General features: G+C 44.6%; 1 protein-coding gene across 1 annotated transcript in view; it reads left to right on the top strand.

Annotated features, from left to right (window-relative positions):
* The first annotated feature begins 404 nt into the window (after nt 1-404).
* Nucleotides 405-11214, top strand: part of ADRA1D (adrenoceptor alpha 1D) — a 47341-nt gene continuing 36531 nt past the window's right edge. The window contains exon 1 of the mRNA XM_074147815.1: nt 405-1371. Coding sequence (XP_074003916.1) covers nt 405-1371 — 967 coding nt within the window. The remainder of the gene's footprint in view (nt 1372-11214) is intronic.

Raw genomic sequence — 11214 nt, 5'->3', positions numbered from 1 at the left:
TCCCTCCCGGAGCTCTCCCCGGCGAGCGGGAAGGCGAGAGCGGAGCCGCCGAGCGCTGCCGGCCGCTGCCCAGCGCAGCCCTCCGGAGCATGCGAGGGCAGCGGGGGGGCACCGACCTCGCCGCCCCCCCGGGCGAGCCTGCGGCGGGGCTGAGGGGCGGCCAGAGCCGGTGGCGGGGAGGGGAGCAGCGCGGCCGGCCGGCGTGAAGCGGGCTAGGAGGAGACGAGGAGCAGCGTATCCTGCCCGCCCTCCATCCCGGCTGGGGTACTGAGACTTGCCCCGGGGTGGCGGGGAAAGCGAGGTGCTAAGCGAGCCTTGGAGGGGGCTGAAGGGATCATGCCGGGGAGGCTGTGCCTCGGCGTCGCTTTCTCCTCGCCCTCCATGGAGCCCGGACCTTTTCTACAATGACTTTCCCTGAGCTGAGCAATGGCAGCTTGAGTGGGAACCAGACGGGACAGGGCAGCCACAGCGGTGCCAACTGGTCCTGGGGGCTGCAAGGTGAGGAGATTTCTGAGGGCAACAGCACCACGCTGACTTTCGCCTTGGATGTGCAGGCAGTGGGCGTTGGGGTCTTCCTGGCTGTCTTCATCCTCTCGGCCATCGTGGGGAACATCCTTGTCATCCTCTCGGTGGCTTGCAACCGGCATTTGCAGACGGTCACCAACTACTTCATCGTCAACCTGGCCATCGCCGACCTGCTGCTCAGCACCACTGTGCTGCCCTTCTCAGCCACCTTGGAGGTGCTAGGCTTCTGGGTGTTTGGGCGCATCTTCTGCAACATCTGGGCAGCGGTGGACGTGCTGTGCTGCTCTGCCTCTATCATGAGCCTGTGCATCATCTCTGTGGACAGGTACATCGGTGTCAAATACTCCCTCAAGTACCCCACAATCATGACGGAGAGGAAGGCAGGGGTCATCCTCGTGGTGGTCTGGCTCTCCTCCATGGTAATCTCCATTGGGCCACTACTGGGATGGAAGGAGCCACCACCACCAGATGAGAGCATCTGTAGCATCACAGAGGAACCAGGCTATGCCCTGTTCTCCTCCCTCTTCTCCTTCTACCTGCCCCTCATGGTCATCCTGGTGATGTACTTCAGGATCTACGTGGTGGCCAGGAGGACCACCCGGAGCTTGGAGGCAGGGGTCAAGAAAGAAAGGAATAAATCCATGGAGGTGGTACTGCGCATCCACTGCCGCAGCGTGCTGGAGGAGCCTCTTTCCAGCACCCGGAGCAAGGGGCACAACTTCCGGAGCTCCCTCTCTGTGAGGCTCCTCAAGTTCTCCCGTGAGAAAAAAGCAGCCAAGACTCTCGCCATTGTTGTGGGTGTTTTCATCCTCTGCTGGTTCCCGTTCTTCTTTGTCTTGCCTTTTGGTAAGTGACCCTATCCCCTATCCCAGCCCCAGTGGCCATGGCTGAGCCCCTGGGAACCTGCTTCTTGGGAAAAACTTTCAGGACACAAGTAATGCATGGAGCTGAGGTCTAGGTAACCGGTAGGTAAATAAACCAGCAATTAATTAATTCATTTAATTAACACTTATTCAATATTTATTAATCAGAGTCATATAATCAATCAAAGTAAATAGCAAATGAATAAAATAGCAGCATAATAATTGATTTAATTCATTCTGCATTCAGCAGTTTAATTAATGAAGTTCAGGCTGAGGAGGAAGCAGCTCTGTTTCAAACAGACTATAATTACGGCACAGTGGTCTCCAAACAGCTTTACCATCCCTGTCCTCAGCCTCCCTTTCTCCCAATTTGGAGGAGGGCACCTGGATCTGCTTCTGTGGGCACAGGGCTCCCACCTTTGTTAGGAACTGGTGAGAACGTTGGAGATGAGTGAGGTTTGATCTCCGCAAAGAGCATGTAAGAGCCTGAAGCATAAATCTCGCTGACTTCCTAGGATGACAATGTTGTTCAGGGACCTGGAGCAGGACCAGATCTTGCCTACAAAGATGATGGTCCTAGGTGATTTCCCAGGACTGATCTACCTCCTGCAGAAGTTGTGCCCACAGCTCCTGGCCCTGCCATGGTGCCTGTGTCACTGAGTGCTCACTTGGAGTTGTCTGACAGGTTGTGCTCTAAAGTTTTGGGAAGTTGTTTGCCCAGCTGAAAAGGATGCAGCCCCCTGCATGCAGAGAAGGCTGAGCAGGAACAGAGCCCACCAGGGAAGCGTGATGTCCAAAGCAATATCCCTTCCAGCACCAGTGCTACCTGCAGCCCATAAAGTGCAGGAAAGCCAGTGCTTTTCATCACTGCCTCATCTAACAACAGGCACCAGGTTCAGGGGATTGCGTTAACCCTCTGGAGTGGTGTAGCTAAACCTAGGGCCGGGGAAGGGGGGGCAGAGATTTAAATAACTTACGAATATAGAGGATGGCCTCTGCACAGAGCTCAGCAAAGCAGAGGTGTATCACTCCATCTGTTCGGTGGGACCTGCAAGTCCCGCAGCCCACCAGGGACTTGTGTCCAAGTAAGCATGCAGCCAGGGAAACCTATAACTAGTTATGCACTTTTTTCTCAGGATTTTTAAAATTCTCTTGCTCAAGGCTGCCTCTCAAGTCAATGCAAACAGCATCGTGACCACAAGACTAATTTTGACCTGCTGAGGTTTTGATTTGCTTCCCGCACTGTATCTGTCCCCCTGGGGACAGCTGGAGCTGAAGGCTATTAGACACCTAATTAAGGCCACTCAATCCCTATCTGCCCTCCAGTGGGATAATTCACCAGGATCAATGGTACCTTGGGAGCTGAGGTGTCCCTAGGGTGGTGGATCAAGGGTGTAGGTGGCTGATCTCACCATGCTGCTGTCTTGTACCTCTCTGCTTCAGTTTCTCTCTCTGGGTGGGGTTGGTATTTGCTGAGTTTATCTCAGCTCTTTATAGGAGTGAAATTGCTGCTGTGAAGAGTTTTCACCCTATGAGAAAACAGGGGTATAATTGAGGCAGGGAGCAGAAGGCTGCTGTGAACTTCTCTCACTGCAAGACCCTAGATGAATTATCTTGTCTGACTGTGCCTCAGTTTCCATTTTATTGATCAGGTGCATTGTGGGATTTTTGTAGCCTGCAAATAAATAGTTTGGGGATTGTGGGGCTCAGGGAGATGCCAGTACCCAAAGGCTGAGCTCTCTGGGCAGCCCTGGACTGACAGCCACCTCCTTGGCTGATCAGCAGGGCAGGAGTCAACTCCAAGCCTCATTCATGCCTTTATGCCTTACAGCTAATGAAGCAGGGAATCGGGATCCTGATCCCCTGAGTTATTCCCAGTACTTGAATATAGAGAACAAACATCAAGCAAATACTTTTCAGTAGAAAAAAATATTTTTTTTTACCATGTCTGTCCTCCCTCGAAACTCTTGAACCAGCTTCTCACTGATGTAAATCATTACTGTTGCACTCAAGTCAAAGGAGACACTGATTTACACCAGCTAAAAATCTGAACTTCATTCTTTAAGTACCTCCCGTGAACCCATTTGCTTCCTCCAAGCACACAACTTGTCAAGTTCTTTAAAAACATAGCTTTGAACTTCCTGCTGTATTATACGTATAATATAAACACAACAAAACTTCATTTGTTTTATGACTGCAAAATATGCTGCCTTTGATTTCACCCCCCTTTTATTAATTGCAATTTCCTATTCAAATCTGAGAATCCTTCAGTGCTGCCTAGAAGGAGAACAGAAATTTCTGCAAGGAATAATCTCTGATTTTACAGCTCAGGAGACAGGTCTGAAACTCAGAGAAATCAGCAAAGTTCACTGTAAAGCCACAAACTGAAACATGCTGGGGCCAATTCTCCTTGAAAAGAAGATTGTAAATGGTTAGGTAGAATGGATTTTTATTTGCTTGTTAGACAAACTTACTTGAAATACTTTGGGACCAACTGGAAATGATATTGATACACATTTTAAATGAAAATGAAACACTGGCGAGAAACAAAAATCCCTTTCAATGGAAGTGAAACATATTGTTTCAATTTAAGAAAAGGGTGAATAGGAGTTTATTAAAAAATGAGTACTCAGATACATTTCAAAATGAACTGTCACATTAAAATGAGTAAGTGATCTATTGTCTTCTGAAAATAGAACAATGTTTTGACTTTTTTTTTTATTTGACATGAATTTGCAATAAGTTGCTACTGAGTGACTTACACTGTTGGCTGATTGTTGCCTGATTATACTTTTAAGGGATAAGTAAATTTGTCAACTGAAAAAAGACTCCCAGCTCTACTTAGCATGGACTTAGCAATCAGAAATTTCTATATCAGCCCTGTCATCAGTGTCTGTGTGAGTCTGCATGGATCTTTGCATCTTTCTGCCGAATAGTTTCCATCTTAGTTAAAAAGGAGTAATGTTTATCCCCGCATTGTTCAGAAGCTGAAATAACCAATAATGTTAAATAACAGAACCTATATATGTGCTGAATGTAGTCATCCATTTCTCCATGCTTGAATAATCTACAAAGATTCTTCTTTAATCAGCTCAGACTCCTCAATACCTCCACAGATTATTTATCAGCTGAGTAATTTAGCTTGCTTGGGTTTGTGATACGTGTCCCCAAGCACAGGATGCCATCACCAGGAGTTTTAACACAATTAACAGTCTGCATGGCTAATGAGACTCTCTAAGCAGCTGGTTGTTCTACGAGAGATGAAATCCTAATTACCCACAGAACTCTTATGTGGGTTGTGTCTTTTGCCGGGTGTGCAGTAGAACTCTGCTGAGCTGTTTTGTCTGGGGATCCTGGTTTATTGCCAGGATGGCTCTTCCCTTAGCAAAGACCTGTCAAGAGAACAGAATTGGAGGCTTCTCAGAGATGTGGGCCAGGAGTTTAAGGGTGTTTTGTAGGATAGGATTCATCTCCCTTTGGTTGTCTCAGACATCTGTGTCTTCATCTCAGCTAGTCATAGCATCATGGAAATGCTAGTTGAAAGGGACCAGGACCTCTGAAGGTCCAATTCCCTCTCTAAGCAACTTTACACTGATACCAGAGCAATCAGTAATATTCACCCAAAGCTCTCTTTAGATTTCCAAGGGGAGTGCCTGAAAGTGTGACTCACCTGGCCTATTTTGACATCCTCCTTAGAAAGAGATGAATTGTGGTGTCAATCTGCCTCTTCCTCTCTCTTGGCTACAAAAGTAGCCAGGGACAACTAACCAGATGATGGTGTCTGCACTGCAGGTAGGATGTATCTAGTCCGGATGTTTTGGAGTCTAATGGAAGTAAGATACCCAGGTGAGGGAAAGCTCAATCCTATGTTGGTACAAGCCTTTATTAGACACTGGAAAATCAACATAGAAATTCTTTCTTAAGACACACAACCATAGGGGTTTTGCTGGCTCTTCTGCTAATGGAAAGTCCTGCTAAAAGTTAGGTACTGGATTTGTCTTTGCATTAAGGCATCTATGCAACAAGTCAAGGAACCAGAACCCCCTATAAAACACCCATAGATAGCTATCTGCTTTCTCAAACCTGACCCTGTAGGAAGTAAGAATAGGAGGAGGGATAGAGCCACTCTTCAGTGGCTGGAGAGCATGTAAAGACAGTGTGGGACCCCAAATGGGGCCATCTTAGGAGTGGAGGCAAAGACCTTCTCCATCATCGCCCCAGAAGTATCCAAGAGGAAACAACCATCCCTTGTGATCAAGAACGCACTACCCAATACCCAGGATGGCAATTTACACTCCTCAGTGGCCCTTGTTTTTTAAGAAGCATAGTCTAGTCTGGGTGATGGGGTCCCATGTTTGTTATTCTTTGGATTTGGTTAAAAATCAAGGCTGGTCTGAGAAAGGTACAACAGCACCCATAGCTAGTACCACACAAGTGTGAAGGTCACAGCCAACAGCTCCCTTCACCCTGTCCCTCCACAAGAAGCAGGCTACCCAGACAAAGGAATGACCTGAGAGATCCCTCAGCACAATCAAAACCCTCCATATTCATGGTGTTATGTTTGCCTTGGAGTAGTGACTTGCCTGTCTTTGCAGTGGAAGTTGGTACTCGTTGCCAGGTATGATTGAAGAAAACAGTGTACTAGCTTTTTTACCTGCATCCTGAAGGAAAGGCAGGTGCTACACAAACCAGGCTAGAAAGGTCTCCTTCAAGCCAAAATAAAAATTTTTTTGTAGGTGCTGTCTTTCACAGGGCAGAAGTCCTTTCACAAATCATTTTGCAGAAGATGGACTCATAGAGGCATAGCAGTGCTCAGGCTTCGGTAACTGTTGCTTGTAAAATAAATGATGAGGAAGACAATGTAGGTAGAAGCACATTCTAGATGAGACAAAGTCTTTTCTGTTAGAAGAGGAGAATCTAATTCTATCCTGGTAGAAGAGCATTTAGCATGGTTTCCTAAGAAAAAAAGGGCTTGTGTCATCACGCTGGCTGTGTTCATGTAAGCCTTTCCCCGCCACCTGTTGAACTGTTTCATCAGTCTCAATCACATTTGAGAAAGTGCTAAAAGTCCTCAATATATCAAGTTCCTATAAAATTGGGCAGATGGGTAAAGGAGTGGGAACTTCTATACTCTCTCCCACAGAAGGAAGGTTGCAGAGTGAGCTCAGCCTCTGGTTAGACATCACCAAATACTCACTAACAATCCACCACGAGACACAATTCCACAGAAAACCAACTTCTTTAGTTTTGTTGTGCACAGGAAGACCTGATCAAAAGTGTGATTTAAAAGGACAAGGATGAAAGATAGACTATTTGATTGCTTTGATTGGCAGTGCAGTAACTTGTATCTCCTGAAATTTTCTAAGTCACAGTGGAAGTGGCACAATTGGCATGGAAAAAGGAATGGGCAACTGTTTTGGAATAATTAGCTATGGCCCAGAGCATCGAATCAAACTGGAACAGGAGCAATTGCAATGAGCTATTCCATCTGCCACACATCCCCCCTTGATCCTGGTCCACAGGAACCATACATTCATTAAAAATCACAGCAAAGACATAGACCTAGTCTCAAAAGGTGCTAGACATCAGGCTCCAATTTGATTTATTGGACATCATCCAAGCAAGAGGCAAGACTCTTCTCATCTGCTTAGCACCACAGGATGTTTCCATCAGATGGGCTCCTGCCAGATTAGTATAAATTCTATTAAGTATAGGCGATGGATGGGTCTTCCAGCCCATCTCCCTTTCTCAGGGAAAGATCTCTTGACCCTAAACTATTATTGACCTGTTTTCCAAGACTAAACTTAAAGTATTGCAAATCCATTGCTTTCCCAAGCGAAATATACTGTTGCTTAAGTTGCCCTCAAATGTAACTTCCGCTTCTTCCTCTTCTTCTTTTTTTTTTTTTTTTTTTTTTTCCAGTTCAGAGTGACTGAAATTACATTAGGGCTGTGTTACAGCCTACCAGAATGTCATTTCTAGGGCATGATAGAAGGGGGTATACATGGGGGTATACAGCCCACTGGGATAGCACTGGATGAATTGTCCAGGCACAGGGGACCTGGCTTGGAGTCATCTGCATTGACTGTATCTGTTTAAAGATAATACAGTGGAAAAGCAGCCTGTGATCTGGGTTTGTCTCCAGGGAGAACACGTTGGCATCCTGCAGAAGGACATAGGAGAGAATTACATATTACGTGAATAACAAGCCTGTGAGTAAATATGTAGCTAAAGCATTTGACAGTGTCAACTCACTCCTTGTGCTGTAGTGCAGAAGCCATCAGAGTGCAGAACAACAGGGAAACAGTCTATGTGTGTTTGGAAATAGCCAGCAAAAAATCATTATTTGGACCCCAAATGAGTGTGTATGTTTCCCTTCCTACTCATTACCCTGTGTAGACAGCCAGAGACAGACGAAGGATTTTAGTACAATTTTTGCTGTTGCAAGAGATGCAGTGTTCTGCACCTCAAATAATGATTTGGGCACCCAATTCTGAACATATGTTTTGCCTCTGCCTGGCCAAAGTAATGCAGTGATTCAGTGAAGTGGCTGAGAATAGGACCCAGATCTCCCATGACCTATGTGTGGGATCATTCTGCTTCCAGTCCACCCACCACACCACCAAATAAAACTATTTAAAGCCAAATGTCTGTTTTTATATTGAAGTGGCTTGACGCATCTGGAGGCAGTTGCTATAATGGATGTACCACAAACAGGAAAAAAATAGATCCTGAAAAATTTAAAGCTACTGTGTTTCAGTGGGCAAAATATCCCAACAGGAGTTTTGGAACCAATACCAAAATATGCTATATAACGTTAAATACATCTACATTAAGCTGGATCTGACTGTTTTATTGTAGTTGCACACACAGAACTTTGTCCTGGATATTCTGGGAAGGAGCTTTTAATTAGCCTGATCTATCTTCATTAATTCATATGTGGATAAATATTTGCTTATTAATTCTGATAATCTGGTTAATGAGATGTAACAAAGACTGAGCGGAAGGGTGGGGATGCTCTTTGGTATGAACATGCAAGGTGGCTGTTTAATCTCTTGCTACCAGCTTGCTTTTGATTGGTTTTGCCACAACAAAGAGCATGAACTAGCTACCAGCAACTGTGTCATGTTAGCAACTAACAGTGTAAAAGCTTCATGCTACCTGTAGGGTTTTAATTAGAAGTGTACTCACTTTAGTTAGCACGTGCAGCACTTTTGCTCAAGGGTCTTCAGAAAATGAGTATATTTCCTTGGGAAAGCAACCTGAATTATCTTCCGATCGATCAGTCAGGACTTTTAGTTGATATGATTACTGTGCTGTATTCTAGGTAGGGCTGATAGTACCTATTAACAATATGGGACCCTTCGGGAATGAAGTCCCAATTTTTGGTGCCAAACATTACCTATTAGATAAGGTTTTCCATTCCATCTCTTTGTAACAGACTGAATTTGTTCTGCCAAATGTGAGACAAAATGAAATAGCCATATCTGAGAAAGATGACAGGAAAAAACACAACATTCAGTTCCTATAAGAAATATTATGGGGACAGCCTTGAGTTTAAAAAGCTCTAGCAGTACCATGAGTCAGAGCGAAAACTTGACATTTTCCTCCGTCGAGGTTGGGGGGTGCTTTATGTCAGAACAGGGCAGGAATTAGATAAAGCTGGCCCAATGTGGCCAACTTCTGTGAAGTTACAGACATCTGAGAAGAAAGCATGTTTCTGAGGTGTTGTCAAGGATGGGCAGTTTAGCAAGACTGGAGCTTGCTGAGGAAGGGCTTTTAAGAGCAATGACCTGGTGGTGTCTGATGGGAATTTCTGCTCCTCTGCACTCCCCTGTACTGCTCATTGCCACACTGTTCCCATCTTCCCCAAAGTCAAAACGGTTCCTGGCATTGGATGCCAACAGTATATGGTCTTCACCTAATTGCTCTTCAGCTTTCTGCATAACCAAAAATGAAAAATAGGTATTTTGAGGCTGCAGCTCATCTCATCCTAATATTGCTCTCTAAACCAGTCAGATGAGTCACAGCCCAAAAGCACCAGTATCTCCTCAGTGCCCCTGAAGGAGGCCAAAGATCCTTAGCTCCAAGGTGCACATCTACATTCGCTGAGATGAATCTCACTGTGAAGCCAAATTTGGGACCAGTTTTGCCAAAGTCTGACACATATTCAGCTGGAGCTGATAGGACTTACGTGAAGTGCTTTGTAACACCAAGGGCTCAGGAATCCGCACTCAAAATATAGACATATTTCAGCATTGCTTTATAGATGGGTGGTAAAATGGCTCTAAAGCAACTTTTTCTCATCAGAGAGCTGTGAAAAGAAAAAGATATATGTTTGCAAAATGTTTGGACATAACTGACCTAAGTACCTTCAGATATCCATGAGGAAAAAAATAGTTCTGTCATCAGAACGGAGCTGAGCAGGGTGAATTTGTAGCATGGAGCCACATACTGGGCAGTGAGGAGATACTGAATAGATAACCAAGCTGTCACTGTTGACCACCCACCTTTCCCTGCAACTATGGCAGGGACACTGCAGAGACAATAGAGCATGATCCTGAAATTAAACATTTTAAAAGTAAGAAACCAAAGTTTTGCAAATGTGATTTTCACTTTGACCTTGACGATCTTTTGAGTCCTTAACTTTGCAACTTCTTAGTGTTCATTTAGCAGTTTTATTATACAGTATAACTTGTCTGCAAGCTTCTGTGTGTTCAGTAGAAATCAGTGTTCACCACAGTGGTAGAGTTAAACAAGACAATTTTTAACACATAATGCAATTGCAAAGAAAAGAAATTGGAAATATTTTAAAATATTTTTTCTCTGAATGAGAAAATACATCTTTACAACAGCTGAAGCCCAGAATCGGCAGTTGCAAAGGCTGTGGTTTACACACCCCATTTTCAGCTATCATCCTTCCATGGACACTGTTGGGATTTTGAGTGGTGCCTGCAGCAAGGTCTATGTTTTAATATCAACTCCCAAATTCAAGTGACTGATGAGGACAGGAGCAGCCTGAGAACACAGGGCTTTCCTTTGAAATTTCTCTTTCCACAAAAATTCAATTCAGGAAACCACCGTTCTACCCCTGGATATCTCTGTATGGTGTGTGGCACCATTGGGTATACATTTTCCATGTCTCTTACCCTTATTGTCCTTTACATGGTGATCCTCCTAATTTGTCTACATTTCCTATTATGCTCCACTGTCTCCCACTTAGCCAAGATACAAGTGCTAGCCTAGGCTGCATCATGGCTTATACCATCTTCCAGACAAGTAGTAATAGGAAAGCAACTCTCAAAGAATGATATTGTAATTGACAATAGAAAATATTTCAGGCTTTGTTTGCTTGGTGTTTGGGCAAAACAAGGTTGTAAAGAGCTTCTGGCATTAAATGTTCTTAGTAAAAAATTCAGTTTTCCAATTAATAGATGTTTAGACTTTTTTTGACCAACACAAGTTGTTCTGTCTCCTTATTCTTTTTACACCTAAAATTCCAAAGTCCTCCTAAGGTACGTAGCTTTGAGGGTACAAAGCGGGGTTTTTTTGTCCATCATTCCTTACAGGAAAACTTGATCCTTCTTGTGTTGAGTGGATTCTCTGGAGGTTGTGAATCAGCTTTGTTCTCTGAGCAGACCTTTTCCCAGGAAAGTCTGGTACTAACTACACTTTGTAAATGTGGTTTTCTGCTCTACGTTGTGAACTAATTACCTGCTTTCCTTGTCATGTGATAATGAGGCAAGGCTAAGTGTGGTCTCATAACCCTGAGGTTGTCATTTGCTTTCTCTCGGGTTATCATCAAAACAGATCTGTTGCATGCCTC

The sequence above is a fragment of the Numenius arquata genome, chromosome 5, assembly GCF_964106895.1.
Source record: "Numenius arquata chromosome 5, bNumArq3.hap1.1, whole genome shotgun sequence".
NCBI lineage: Eukaryota > Metazoa > Chordata > Aves > Charadriiformes > Scolopacidae > Numenius > Numenius arquata.
The sequence above is the reverse complement of the archived record's forward strand: the minus strand, read 5'-3'. Positions and strand labels throughout refer to the sequence as shown.